The sequence below is a fragment of the Typopeltis vanoorti genome, chromosome 10 (assembly GCF_054136105.1).
Source record: "Typopeltis vanoorti isolate ZY-2024b chromosome 10, IOZ_Tvanoo_1.0, whole genome shotgun sequence".
In the NCBI taxonomy this organism is placed as follows: Eukaryota; Metazoa; Arthropoda; class Arachnida; order Uropygi; family Thelyphonidae; genus Typopeltis; species Typopeltis vanoorti.
The window spans coordinates 64,973,295-64,989,436 of NC_143558.1; the positions used below are offsets into that span (position 1 = coordinate 64,973,295).

Sequence of the window (16,142 nt, forward strand, 5' to 3'; positions counted from 1 at the left end):
GATTTAACATTAAACCATCTTCCTGTACTTCCTTCAATTCTAACTGCTGACTTACAACTCAAATAAAGACTAAGTATTGCTTGATATAATGCCCCATTGACACCATATAACTGCAGCATATTGAATAGCTTCTCTCTTGGCACCTTGTCATATGCCTTTTCCAAATCGACAAAACTTAAATACAGGTCTTTGTTATATTCCCATGCTTTCTCGACTATTTGTCGTAAAGTGAAGATCTGATCCTGACATCCTCTGTTTGACCTGAATCCAGCTTGTTCTTCACCAAGCTTTTCTTCCACAATTCTTCTCAACCGTTTCTCAAGTATACTTGCATAGATCTTGCCAGGAACACTCAGTAGGGAAATACCTCTGTAATTCTCACATTCAGTTTTATTTCCCTTTTTATATATGGGTACTATGAGAGCTCTACTCCAATCATCGGGAATTCGTCCCTCTGTCCAGGCTTTCTGAACTATGCAGTGCATCCACTGTAAGACTTTTATACCACCATACTTCAGCATTTCTGGTCGAATATCATCTACTCCTGCTGCCTTTCCACATTTCAAGCCTTTGATGGCTTTTTCTACTTCGAGTATGGATATGTATTCCTGACTGCATGTCTGGTCAGTGTTTTTAACCATTGTGCTGTCATCACTGCTTGTTTCATTTAGCAGTTTTTCAAAGTAATTACTCCATACTTCAAGGATATCTTTTTCTCCTGTTTTCATGTCACCTTTATCATCTCTAACTCCTTTTACAGCACTCTTTCCTCCATTCCTAAGCTTCTTCAACAACCTCCAGAATATTTTGCCACCTTCTTGATATTTATTTTCTATATTCTTGCCAAAGTCCTCCCATGACTTTTGTTTAGCTAGTTTTACACACTGTTTAGCTTTCTTACATTTGTCTCTATATTCTGTAAGAGTAAAAGCTGACTTATTTGCCAGGAACTTTTGATATGCTTTCTTCTTTTCCTTCACTGCCTCTTTAACTTCCTGTGTCCACCAGGGAGTTCTGATTTTTCTATCCTTGCACACAACCTCACCACATGCCTCTCTGGCTGAATCAATCGGGGTTTTCTTCAGAGTTTGCCACTGAATCTCCAAGGTTTGATTCCTGTTCTCAAACTCTTTCAAATAGTACAAATAGTATTGGTCTTATTATTGGTACAAGAGTAGCTAACTATAGAAGAAGTTAAATAGCTTAGCAATTTAAGCACAATTTTTAGTGAAGATGGCAATTGTATGGAAATGGGCAATAGAATAAACAAAGCTGGTATGGTAAAGGCACCTATTTAAAAAAAAAAAGTATAGAATTAGATATGCCAAAACGTTATAGTACTACTAGACAGTATTCGAACCAATGTTAACTGAATGTATCTCAGAGATGGGTTAGAAAAAAAAATAACAGTTGATGAAAGCCTAGAGTTCAGTCTGATTAACTGGATATAAGAGTTCTAAGAAAAACTAGGAGAGTGAATAGATGACATTAGTGGCAGAATCATATGAAAAATTAAGACATTATAACAAAACTTGTTCACTATAGAAATTCAAGAGTGTGTCAGCAAAGGAAGACACAGTCTAGGTGGATTGATGAAGTCAGAAGTGTTCTAGAGGACAGAAATATAAGACTGAGGGGTACTGGAGAGATAAGAGTAATTTGAAGGAAAATTGTTGATAGGTGGCTAGTAATGTATCCTATACAACCCTTGACGGTACATGTCAGGTATTTGATACACGTATAAAAATTGAGCTCGGGGACCTTCACAACACTGTTTTAGCCAATGGCTACAGCCTGTATAAAATAGATAAAATATTGCTTTCACTTCCCCTATCCATCTAACACCAAACACACAGGATCACAGCAAAACCATTCCCATCCCATATGTTCTCTAAAAATAGCCAAAGTTCTCTACAAATATGATCTCCATGCCATTTTCAAACCTTTCATTCAGCTAGCTACCTTTGTACATTGTAATGATCAACTGCATCCTCTTGAACATCCCAGAGTATTAGAGAGGTCCTTGCAGCTGCAGTTCAATGTATTTTGAACAGACTGGTAGATCATTTAACATCCACCTTGAAGAACACAAAAATTCATCTGAGATCATCTGTATGGAAAGTCAGGATTGGCAGACCATGCTCTTGATTCACATAGGATCAGATGGAAGAAAATATCTTTATTTACACAGAAGTTGTTATAGGTCTGAAAGACTATTTTTAGAATCAATATTAGCTGTGAAGTACTCCTAACCTCAACAAGTATGGTTGCATTAACCATATTTGTTGGAACCAAGTCCGTAGAGGATGCTATGTAAGGACAATTATTCTGTTGTCAGTTGGTAAATTTAATTTGTTGTCCTCAATTACATAGTTTAGTGCTGTGTGCCTATCCATGGTTATAATTATTCTCTGATGATGTTGGGTAGAAAACCAGCAAAATAGTGAGTTTAATAAAAAAAAAAAAATATTCCTCTCTTGGTTGTTTATACTGTAAAACATTATTATGGAACAGAGCAAAGCTTCCCAAGAACATAAAGTTCTTGGGAAGCTTTGCATTGATTTTGTCATTTAGTTGGACATTAATTGCAAATTTATGTCAAATTTTCATGCTGAACTGTCTATTAAAATATCCTATAAGGACCCTGATAAGTAGTTTAGCATATTTTCAAAAGGGACCTTAAATGACAACAAAGAGTAATATTAAGTTAAACACAATACTGATCAAAGAGAATCAGAGATATCAAACTTAAATCTTTGCTTTATGCAGATGATGTTATACTATATACATCTAGTGGAAGTCTCCAGGATTTGCTAACTAAATTGCATAAGAACTGCAATAAATTTGGTATGAAAATCAGCAATAAAAAGACAGAGACAATGAAAATAGGCAGGAAGAGAGAAAACTTCAGTTTCATTTTCAGTGGAGAACCTATAAAACAAGTAAAATATTTCTACTATTTAGGCACAGTTTTTAGTGAAGGTGGCAAATTAAATTAGAAAATAGACAACAGAATCAGCGAAGCTGGTGTGGTGGTGAACCAGTTAAATAAATTTCTATGGAATAAGAGATAAATTTGTTGAAACATCAGACTAACAGACATTGTTTTAAAGATTTGTAATTAGTCCAAAAAATGCTCAAGTTTTAGAGCCTTCATAACCTGTTCAGGATCACTGATGCTCTTTGTTTAGGAAGACTTGAGTTGAAATGCCATGTAGATCATGAGTAACCTTTATAAGGACTTCTCATTTGAAATTGCATTATCTAGTCTCGTATCCAGTGACAGTTTTTTGTTATCTTTCATCCCAGACATGAAGGATTTGCATCACACCAAATGCACATTTGAGCTGGAAAATGGGTTTTATTCTGTTAATTAAGCATTTTGTTAATCTTAAATGGAAATGTGGATTGGTAAGGATTTCATAAGAACTTAACTCTGCCTGTATTACTTTTATTTTAATAATACATCATTATCTGTATTATTAAAATAGAGAAATAAATGAAATGGTATATTTATGATTACTTGATACAAAAGCTAGAACTTGTCCTTCAGTATGAATAATTGTATTTTTATTTCTTTTGCCACTTTGCAGTAAATCAGTTTGTGTGTGTGTGTATGTATATATATATATATATATATATATATTGATTAAAATAATCAATTAAAATGACCTTGCACCAAAGTGATAATCATAGAAGTTTATTAAAAGTCATTCATTTCTTTACACTTATAATAGATTTGTTAATAATTGGTGGATTTTTATATAGATAGAGTATTTATAGATATTATCTTAATATTAATCCTACCATAGAGATGATCTCTGTTTCTAACAATTATTTTTTTTATTTCTGAGTGTACCTATATATTATTATATGCACAGTGGTTCACTCCAAATTGGTGCAATGATCTTAACTCTTTCTTTCAGAATCCAAATAATCACCGACTCACGACCAAATACAAAATAAACACATTTAAGAACACAAAAACAATATATATATATACACTTCAAACAATATTACATAACTAACTACAAACTAATTGGATCCAAGGCCTTTTTAAAATAAACTTACACTTAAGACTAGATAAACACTTTGTTTTCACAAATGAAAAAATGTTCATAGTCAGTTTCTCTCTCTGTGAAGGCCCTTCTCCGAAGACATATGACTTTATTCTTCATTTTTACAGGATCCTTTCTCATCACTTATGCAGCACACATTAATTCTTCCAAACTTAATTCTGTGTCTTTTCTTCAGTAGAAATAATAATCAGAACCGGCATCCTTAATACAAATGAAACTTCCTAATCAGAGTTTTCTCGAACATTCCTTTTGAACGTAAATAGCAAATTCTTCTTTTATTCACTAAATGCTTATTGACAGTCTTAACTCTTCCAATTAAAAAAAAAACTTACAGTTCTACAATTTCCTTTTCAGAATCTACTATAAATCTTTCAATTAGTGTTTCCTCCAATATTTTAAACGCATATTGCTATATGCATTTAAAACACATATAGCAATATTTTCTTTTATTTATCCACATACTTATTCCACATTAAAACTTAATAGTTCCACGATTCCTTTTTCGAAATATACTATTAATTTTCCTCCAACTATCACATAAAAAAAACTTAAGTTCCTCCGAACCTAAATATCTGCCGGCCTGTGTTCTAAATTCCTTCTGAACGCTCTCTTGTTTACAGCCGTTACTCAGATACCGAACACTTTCTTGTCAGCTGTCAATCACTCATCAAACTTCTCGGCGAGCATGCGCACTCCATGAAACTGGTAAGCAAGAAGTTAGGTATAAATAATGCCTGACATGTTGTCTCCATTAGCGACAAGAGAATGTCTTCATAAAACACAACCTTTGATAATTTTAAATTACAATAAAATTCTTTTAAGTAATACAAATATCAAATCTGGTAAGTACATCAATTTTTTAACTTCTTTACATATTATCATTTTTGACAAAACAATTTCAATAACGGGTACATCGCAAGTGCCAACAATGCGTGTTATGAAACTAAAACTAATAAACATTTTAACATAAACAATTCGTAAAAATATTCAGAATTTTAATTATGATTATTTTTACAGATTCTTACTTTTCCAAATTTTTTAGTAACAGAGCATTGTCCTTGTAGTTTCCAGAAATATCGCATTACTTGTCAGTTACAGATGAGTATTTTCAGCAAATGGCACAGTTTCATTGTTGAGGCACCTGGAATATATCACTTTAATACATTTAAAAATGTATATTTTTATCCTTATTCCCCCTCCCCCCTTTCATATACATAGAAAGATTCTTTACTTCCCCTCCCTTTATATGAAACAGATCATTGTCCCTGTAGCACTACTTTTTAACAAGTAAGGCATGAATACATACTGCTGTAGATGCCATGAACATTTCTGAGTAGCTTCCCTGTTTGCTCTTTAATGAGGCCTAGAGATCACCAAAACAAGGCATGTTGTTAATATGATCGGGATAAGATAAAAACCTGCTGTTTTGAAGAAATCAGTTAACTACTTATTTTTGAAACTTAAAATATGGTATTCAAAGCCTTTTAAGTGTTTTTAAAGTCTTCATTAATGTGGTCGTACTTACAAAATGTTTGTTTCTGTTCACTCTCCAAAACTTTGTCTTCCTGAAATATTGGATGTGATGACAGATATATATATATATATATTTATATTATTTGACAGTCATGCATGATGGTAAATGGTCTTCTGTTTAAAAAAAAAAAAAAAAAAATTTAAACAAGAAAGTTTATCAACTTTTTTGTTGTATTTCACATTGTGAAATTAAAAAAAAATGATGTTTATTCATATTTTTAAAACATCATTTTAACAATTAAAAAATTAAAATTATTGAACAAATTGTGATGTGTGTGTGTGTAACTAATTTTGAAATCAATTACAGTCATCAATTTATGTCAGAAAATATATCACACATTTTACTTTATCATTTGTATTGTTTAGCTTTCTGAAACAGTGAATAAATTACAAGAAGAAAAGCGACGTGTAGAAGATGAGTTTGTGCAGATTAGAGAAAAGAAAGAGTCAATTACTCAGTGGGAGGCACAGATTAGTGAAATAATTCAGTGGTGAGTAGATTTGGATGAGTTCTTTTAATATAAATAATTTTTGTGTTTGAAAGAGAAGCATGATTATTTGTGTTTTGTTTAACTATAAATTCATGACTTTTTTTTTTTTTTTTTATGTATGTTCTAGAAATTTTTGGTATCATTAGCATGATATTGATCACTAATATTAGCAGATAATATGGTATGAAATGTTTTTTAATCAAAATGAAAAGACTGACAGCAAACACAAATGAATTACATGACATCCAGTCTTCTACCAACTATATTTCCAGCTTTCCAACCCTGACCATGTTAAAAAGCTGGAAGTACAGTTGACCCTGACTTTGATCTTGAATATAATGACATGTTCATTGTTACCATCTTTCGTTGGTAGCTGTTAAAATTTTTTTTTTATTTGAGAAAAGATATTTGCATTTTAAAAAAGTAAACTGTTATAAGGTTGACAACAGGAAGATAATTGTCCAAAGCATATTTCTTCTAAATAACAAGAAATATATTGCACTGACAATAACATCACAGGTAATCAAGCACTGTATTCAGTGCTTGATTACCCCACCCCCATCAAATTAGTTAACTTTCCCCCCCCTCCCCTCCCACAAATGTAATGGAATACTCATCCACAAAATTTCTAATGTAATTATAATAAACATGAAATTATATTCCTATTGTAATTCTTTATCCAAGTATGAACAAGCAAGTTTCTCCCTGAAGTATTTTCATGACTAGGCCATTTGGATATGGAGGTAGACGACTTCACATCAAATGGCATCGTATTCCATAATGCATAGTACACTTCCTTTTAGACTTGTATATTATGGAAAGCACTATCCAACTGCTTTCAACCTTAATTGAGGTCTCATCAGTGGGAGCTAGGCCCTAGAGATACTGAAAGTCAATGCAGAATTCATATACATACTTAAAAGCATCCACATTCTTAAGAAAGAATGTGGCTTCTTGATCAATATGATACTACAAGAGTATGATCTGTCTCCATATACAAGCAGTTTATTTGTGAAGATACTTGGCATACAAACTTTTTTCTGCTCATGATTGCATAAAGAATTAAAAATATGTCTTGTCTGTTATAATTTGCTTTGTAACTAAGTAGAGGGGGAGGAGGAAACTGTACAAAATCTCAAAGTTTGATTAACATTGAACTTCAAGCCAGTGTCGCCAATTCTTCTTTTCAAAGATTAGGTATTTGCCTGTTCTGGCTTCACTGGTCTTTCCATCTTACAGTTAGTCTTCCTATATCTCTTTCCCTTTGGTCTGTATATATCCACCTCTTTTGGTAGCCAATATCTTTCCATTTCTCTATATTCCTTGATCTTTTCAAGGAATACATTATTAATCTCTAGCTCTCTTCTGATGTCTTTATTTCTTATATAGTTCAGTTTTGTACATCCTTTAACTGCTCTTAAAAATCTCATTTCTGCAGCTTGTACTTTAGTTTCATCTTTCTTTTTTAGCAGTGCCTTTTTCTGAACCATATAATGGAATGGGAATTTTATAATACTTGATAAAATTTTAGTTGAGTTTCTTGTCTTGATTTTTTATTCAGTGTCCTTTTAATTGTTTCACAGATTTTCTGAAATTTCTTTATTTTTTTCATCTATATCTTTATCTTTTAGATATGTGATTATGCAGCGTAATTAATTAAACTGTGTCACCTGTTCTATTATTTCATTTTGTATGTCTTTTTTTTTTAATCTAACATGAACTCAACTTTTAAATGCCATGAATTTTTTCTTTTTGTGAAATTTTTAAATTGTATTGTTGGCTTATTTTGTTTAATTCATAAACTGATTTTTGAAGATTATCTTCATTGTTTTGTAATATAATCTGATCATCTGCATACAGCATTATATTGATAATAGTTATTCTGGTTATTTGTTTTATTGTTGCTTACCATATTTTAATAATCTGATCAACATATATATCAGGGGTTGAATATTCTGGGTGTGCACTAGGTATGCAGTGCACATCCATGAAATAGCAATATCATTGATGTTATATTTTTGCATTTATTCCTGTTAAAGACTCTCCTAATTGTTTTCTGGCTTTGTGTGATTCCTAAAATTAAACACAATATACTAATGCTTGAAGAAGAGGACACTTTTTGACACATAAAGATTGCATTGCATTGCATTGCATTTGTGTTAATAGCCCAGGTGTGTGATCACAAATATAGACACATTTGAGCCTTTAAACATACATGGAGACGGTGCAACATGTCAAATTCTTTCCATTCCAGTGGTTTTAAATGGCCCAGAATTATATCTTATCTTAAATTTAATATGAAACTATCTTCTCATGCATTCTTCAATCTTCAATTTTGACTGCTGGTTTGCACCTTACATATAAGGTGCAAACCAGCCATCAAAATTGCTGTATATAAGGTGCAAACTTATATAGAGCAATTGCACTGCATTGCTCTCTATAAGTCTTCATGTATGCCATGCAAATTTGTTTTATCCAATTACTCTGGATTTAGAGAAAGATGTTGGAAGTTTATTTTGCACTTGGTTAGACTATAATAAATTTCGTTTAATCCTTTATCCAAGTGTAAGCAAACAAAGTTTGCACCTGAAAATATCTTCAGGACTGAGGTAAGGTGGTGCAACACCAGGCAACTCAGAGCATTTTGCTTTGCTCTGAGTTGCCTGGTGTTGCACCACCTTACCTCAGTCCTGAAGATATTTTCAGGTGCAAACTTTGTTTGCTTACACTTGGATAAAGGATTAAACTAAATTTATTATAGTCTAACCAAGTGCAAAATAAACTTCCAACATCTTTCTTTAAATCCAGAATAATTCAATAATAAGGCGATACACCTGTTGGCAACTTGTATAGGTAAATATGACCACTCCTATTGCTTCTGCCTTAGTATCTTTATGTTTGGGTCTACCTCAATAAAAGACGAGACCACAATAAAAGTCGAAACCAGTCTGGGTAGTGGCCCTTCCTTTAATGCATAACAGTATACATGTCTGCAAGGAGATGTGCTTTATGGGAGATACTGAGACAAGGAGTGATGAGAGCTTGGTCCACCTTTGCTCGGAGTCGCCTGGTGTTGCACCACCTTACCTCAGTCCTGAAGATATTTTCAGGCACAAACTTTGTTTGCTTACACTTGGAAAAAGGATTAAAGTAAATTTATTGTGTTTTATTCCTTTTGTTTATTATTATTTACTTTATTTTTTTTATTTTTTTTTTAGATCAATAAAACTTAAATATTCTTTTTATATTCATGACTTCTTAACTATTCAGAAAGCTGTGCTGAAACACTCAATAGGGCATTTCTCTTTAATCATCACATTTATTTTTATTTCAGATTTTATAAATTAGTACAATATGTGCTCTGCTCAAGTCATCTGGGATTTAAACCTCTGACCAAGTCTTCTGTGTTATGCAGTATCCATGTTTTATGGTTTGTTTTAATGACTTTTTACCCCAGGCATTAATATGTATTCTCTTGATTCCATTCTTTCTGAACAATTTCTATCTGTTCTGTGCCTGGTTGCCTTATTCATTTTTCACAACAATTTCTCCACACATTTATCTGGACATTTACCTTTGTGATATCTGATTCTTCTGACTCTTTCCTCCATTTCTAAGATTTCTGATTAGTCTCCAAAACATTTTGCCACCTTCATGAAATTTATCTTACATATTTTTGCTGAAATCTTATAACTTATTTAGTTATTTCATTTCTGTTCTCTAAGAACATGTTGCTCATTTATTAGCCAAGAGCTCTTTTTAATTTCTTATTTTTCATGGACTGCTTCTTTAACTTTTGTGTGTCCATTATAAATGCTAAATAATATTTGAGTCTACATTTCACATCTGATAGTGGTTTAACTTAGATTCTTTGAAAACTTTAGATATGCTTTTTTTTTCATTCGGATGCTCATTTCTATGTTACTCAGACCCAAGTGGAGATCATTTCTTAGTTGTACAGTTTGATTTTGGAACAATTTCAAGACATTACTAAGGTTTTTCTTTGTTTTTATTTTATTTTATTTTTTTTAAATCTTGGAGCATTGGACTGTTAGTATTGACATTTCCATTATCATCATTAGTTCTCTCCATATTTTTTTTATGTATATGTAGATACTGCATTGTAAATACTAAACTTTACATACATTTTATTTACTCATTTACTTTGTACATATTTACCTATCGACATCCTTTGTACTGGTATAACCTGTGTCCTGTTGCAGTATGACTCTTGCTATTCTTGTGCCATAAAACCAGAAATGAATAAATCAAAACCAAAATTGATACAGAGATAAATTTTAATAAGATCATAGATACAAAGTTTCATTCCTTCTTACGAGAGAGAGGAATTATTAACACTCAAAGTTAAACCAGTAAAACCCTGTTCAGTTTAAAAAATAGTATCAACTATTTAATATTAATAGTATCAATATCAATAGTATCAATATTGATATATATCAATATATCATATATCAATAATATATCAATAATATATATAAGAATATATAAGAATATATTCTTATATATTCTTAAAATATATCAATAATATCAATAGTATCATAAGAGCAAAAATCACTGCACTGCAGTAAATTTGATTGTCTGGCTGATATCACAACTTTCTTTCTGGGTCATCATCTTATGGTCTTCTGTCCACCTTTTTGAGTGGAATGCTAGCTTTTCTGGGCATTCTTGATGTATAATGATGAATTGGTTTACTTTTTTCTGATTTTTCCACCAATAATGCCAGAGTATCCTTCTCACTTACACTCTTTCTCCTATATATTAATGATCTGCTCGCTAATGTCCAGTCCTATTCATAACTTTGTTGATCAGAATACACTCTAATTCCTCTTTATTATTCACAAACCTTGTAGACTTGATGACCCCAGCTTCAAGATCTTCTGTGGCCAATGCCTTAAATACTGATTTCTGATCTTCTTGGGATTCTCAGATGGAGTGAAGATAATATTTTAAATTTTAAAGCTACCAAAATGCAATCCTGCCTTATTTCCCAAAAGAAAGACCATGCTTCACTCTCTCTCTCATTTTTTTTTATAACATTCCATCCCACACAAGATCAGTTTTCTCTTCTTGTGCTGACTTTCACATCTAGCTCATCCTGCAATGAACATATCACATTCATTGCCTCTTCAGCCTCCAGAAAGTTTGATTTTTTTTTTTTCTTTCTAAACATTACTTCTCATCTCCTAACACTATAAATCTCAAATCTGCCCAACCTTAGAATATTGTTTTAACATCTGTGGTAGCATGGCACCAAAAACCTTCCTCTGAATGTTTGATTCTATCAAGAAGGAAGTGATTGACTCCTTCCAATCACTTTCCCATGAATTCTGCCTCCACTGAACTTTCTACCACCATTCCTCCACTTCCCTCTAATCACATATGGTCATGAGCAGCTGCTGGTCAACATCCATATACTCTGTGGCTCCAAACTCTTCAAACAAACTTCTCATCCTCTTCTTTCATTCCATGTATATTTGTCCTTTGGAATAGTTCCCCCATGCTAACCAGTATTAAGAGATTCCTTTATTCTCTCTAATCACTCACACACACACACACACAGCATTATCATTTATGTTTTGTCTTGAGACCTCTTGTATGTGGGATTAATATATATATATATATATATATATATATATATAGCAAAAAAGGAAAAAAAAAAGCATCTTTCCCTGTTATAACTTTTACATGAAATAAACTTGAGATCATTCAGAATTGAATTTTCAGTTAATAGTGCTCTTATTTTCTTGATACTATCACTATGTGTGTGACAAATACTGACGAATTTACAGCATTTAGACTGATTTGTTGAATGGATGTTCAGTTAAAGCTGACAATTGTATCCAAATTTTGAATGTAGTTTATGAAACTTTAATCTATTTTTGATTTATGTACTGCAGAAAGATAATTTTCATTTGCTCACCAAAATTGAAATCACTTGAATTCCACCCAACCAATGTGGATGTATCACCATCATTTGTTTTTGCTACTTTTGCAAATAAAATTTCTGATTGAAACTAACACTGAACCACATCGAGATATTATAGTATACATCTGAAATCCCAAAATTTTACTTAATTTCACTTAGTCAGATAATAAGTAATCCTTTTCATGCAAATTGGGCCAATATAAATGGCTCAACAAATTTTTTATGGATTCCACATACAGTAATCTACTGTTTATCCAACGTTCAAAACAATGACCCTTCAGTTATCAAAATGGCAAATTGCCTTCCTGATGTGGTTGGATCAATAGCAGATTTCTTTTGTGCATCCATTTTGTGTGTCAGTAAGTAAGTACAAGAATAATTTGCTTACTGACACAAAAAATGTAATAGTAGTTGAACATTTAAAAAAAACATATCAAAATTACCATTGGCTGTTTGTTCTCGATTATTTAAACAAAAATAATTGAGAATAGATGAGCCTCCATAGCTCACTCAGTATAGGTGAAGCCCTTTTATAGGAAAGACCTGGGCTCAATTCCTGTCGAAGACATGAGGAACCCTTATCTGGTCTCTTTTGACTAAAGGTGAGTTAGCTGGTCTCTTGCGGAGGTAAGGGGCTTTTTTTCACCCGGAAGCTCAGGTTTTTCATCCCACAGAACAGGCAAACTGGCTTCGTGAACACACACACATCTACAGACATAGGACACTTCAGGAAAGCATAGGGGCTAACCACCTTATCCTCGAATTACAGTTGAGAAGTCTAAGAATACTTGGAAGGTTGTGGACTCCTAAGTGCCTGTTAGAACCGCTGATATGAGATGCCAAGAACTTATATTCTTGGTTTAATCTTTTATCCAAGTGTAACCATCAACGCTTGCATGTGAAGTAACTTCACGACTGGGCAACTTGTATATGGCTAATGACTTCACATCACTTGGCTTAGTATCCCATAATGCAAAGCACATATCCTACAGACATGTATAATGTTATGCATTATGGGAAGGGTCATTACCCAGACTGGTTTCGACCTTTATTGAGGTCTCATCTGGGAGGTCTCATCTCATGTGGGAGCCAGACCCGGAAGTGATACCAAGTATAACCAAGTGGAAAAACTTTCAACATCTATCTCTAATCCAGAGTATTTTAGTAATAAGGTGTTGACACCTTTTGGTTACTTGTATATATGAAATATGACTTCTACATTACTTCAACCTTGGTATCACTTCTGGGTTTGGCTCCCAGAAGTGATACCAAGGTTGAACCCTTCCCATAATGCATACACGTCCATAAGGATATGTGCTTTGCATTTGTCAGAGTTTGTCAGTGAGCCTCCAAATTTGGATTCTTGTCTTCAAAAGTTTTCATATTTTCTTGAATAATATTTGTGTTTGAGTTTACTGCTCGATGTTGAAGTCATCAGAAATCCTCTATGTACGAGTTGCCCAGACTTGAAGTTACTTTGTGTACAAGCATTGTTTGCTTACACTTGGATAAAGGATTAAACCAAGAATATAATTTTTTGGTATCTTTAATTTATAGTATACAAGTGAAAAAACTTTCAACAAAAATAGATTGTTTAATTCCATTTGAAATCAGTGTGTGTTAAATATTTATTAACCACCCTACCCAGCTATGACATGTTTTTAGTTTCACTAAAAACATGGATGTGCAGTGTGAAATGGAAAGTGCATTTAGGTACCATTGAAATAGCAGATACAAAGCATTTTATGATTGTTATTTCATTCATATAACCAGATTGGGGGGGGGGGGGTAATTTAATTATGCGAGTTCTTTAATCACTTATGTACAAGGCCTTTTTACTATGACTTGCCTTGTAAGTACATTAATCTGCAGTTACTCAGATTTGTTAAGTTCTATACATTGCACATTTTCTCATACTTAACAACTAGTAATATTATTGGTGTTGATTTCATATATTCAGTAACATCTTGGTATCTTTTTGAGTGTCAATATCAAAAATAGTAATATAAATCTGCTATTTCCTTTTATTCACCAAAAGAGGTTGGCTAGGCTGTTCAGTCCTGTCTAACTTTTTGAGATTACAGAGCAGTAAGTCTTCATCCTTAGCCAGTCAGATGGCTGGTCCAAGATCATCAGTTATTTTAATAGGTATCTGGGAAGGAGAGTATGACAGACAGTTGCTGCCATCCTGTGGTCCCTAATACTGTATATTTTTGTCCAAAATAGTGCAAGTTCTGTGGCTGATTTTCTTGAATTGTGGGATTAAAAACCAAATTTTCCAGGAGTAAAAAACCCTACTTGTCCATGCTGGAGATAGACTGATTTAGGAATTGGTCTAAGAAAGGCTTTAGAAAAAGTTCCTCTAGTCAGCAACTAGAATTGAACTTCGAGCCTAATGCTATCGATTTCAATATTAATATGGCGTTTCAATACTTTCTTCTTCAGACATTTTGTGTCCACTGTTGGATGAAGGCCTCCCTCCAAAATCTTCCATTCAGTCCTGCTTTTAAAAATCTGAATGTTTCACTACCATCAAACTAAATAATATTCATTTCAGTTTCAATGTATCATATTTGATGATAACCATGCAGTATTCAGTCATTTTTGAAATCTGCTTATTCAGCTTGTAGAAATATATGTTGAAAGTTATAGAGGATCATAAATATTTATTAGAGGTGAAAGAAAGACTAAATTCGTTTTTCTACTTCTGTACATATATAATAACAAGCAGTACTAAATTTTTTTAAGTATTATCATACAGTTGAATGTAAGTGAATTCACTCCAGAGGTTTGTATTCACTTTATCTTTACCACCTTCCCTTTTCTAGTTGTTGTTTTGTTTCATAGGGTTAGTGATGAAAAAGATGCCAGAGGATATCTCCAGGCACTGGCTACTAAAATGACAGAAGAACTGGAAAGTCTGAAATCAACTGGTCTTCCAGCTACCTCAACAATTGTAAGTAGTATCAGTTTTTAAAAAGTGTACAGAAAATGCAGTTTGCAGTTCTTTATTAGTATACACTCTTCATTTATTCAAGAAGCATTCATTTTGTTCAGACCAACATTTTGTCTTCAAGAATTAAGGAAAAGTGTGCGCTGACTTTTTTATATTACATTCTATATAAAGCCAATTTGATGGTTTGGTCCTGATGTAGAATATCTGTTATATTTCTCAAATTGAATTATTAGTATGGTTCATCATTACCAAAAATCATTCATGTTGAAGTTTCTGGAACAGAAAACTACATAGACATTAGAATATAAATAAATAATTTACTAGCTATACAATTAATTATTTACAGCCGACATTTTGCTAACTTAAGCTAGCATTTTCAAAGGCAATTTAACACTGCACTCTCAGTGAAGCCAGTGATGTCTTCACTGAGTGATAGTGATCCTGTTAATGCTGATGGTGGGTAGATGGGGCAGTACACCAAAATCTATGTGATCATGCCATCTGTTCTCTTACAGTTGACTGGGTTCTGTAGCACTTGTCACTTCCAGGAACAGTCTCTTTGATTTAAAGCAGGATTTTTGAAGCAGCCTGGCTTTCTTCCATTTCCTGAAGTGATCTTTCTCTGAGGTATGTTGGAATAATCTGCTATTTGGTTCTCCATTCCAGATTTTTTTTCTTTATCTAAGTAAGTTCATCTAATCTGTCCGAAATATTGAGTTCTACACTGGCAGGGATGATCTAACCTGGGAAAGAGAGAGGGTCTAGGCGATCTTTGATCTGTCTTAGGCAGGTGGATATTTTTTAGAGATTTGTGTACTGTTCTGATTCTGTCATTTTAGGAGGGAGCTCAGTTTATCTGTTGTGCCTTTGATGTAGTGTTAAGATATGGTATATGCACAGCCTAGTTTAGGGATGGGGATTTGTTGTTCTTTTTAAGGAGTTTTGCGAGAACTTTCTTGTAGTACCATTTTGTTGAAATAATGTGAGTAAAGCCTGTTGTTCCAGATGTAGTGCTGGTCCTGAGGGTGAAATTTTCTTTGCCCTGAAGGCTAAAGTTTTGAAAATTCAAAGTTTCTGGACAGGATTATGGTGTTAAGTGGCATGTAGGTATCAGCCTGTGTGCGTGGGGGGGG

General features: G+C 33.0%; 1 protein-coding gene across 3 annotated transcripts in view; it reads left to right on the forward strand.

Moving 5' to 3' along the window:
- The window catches only part of LOC150102474 (serine/threonine-protein kinase Genghis Khan-like), a 550,831-nt gene that overhangs the window by 301,979 nt on the left and 232,710 nt on the right, over positions 1–16,142 (forward strand). For all 3 annotated transcript variants that reach the window (XM_090399333.1, XM_090399335.1, XM_090399334.1), the window contains exons 20-21: positions 5,979–6,103; positions 14,901–15,009. In XM_090399333.1, coding sequence (XP_090255459.1) covers positions 5,979–6,103; positions 14,901–15,009 — 234 coding nt within the window. The remainder of the gene's footprint in view (positions 1–5,978; positions 6,104–14,900; positions 15,010–16,142) is intronic.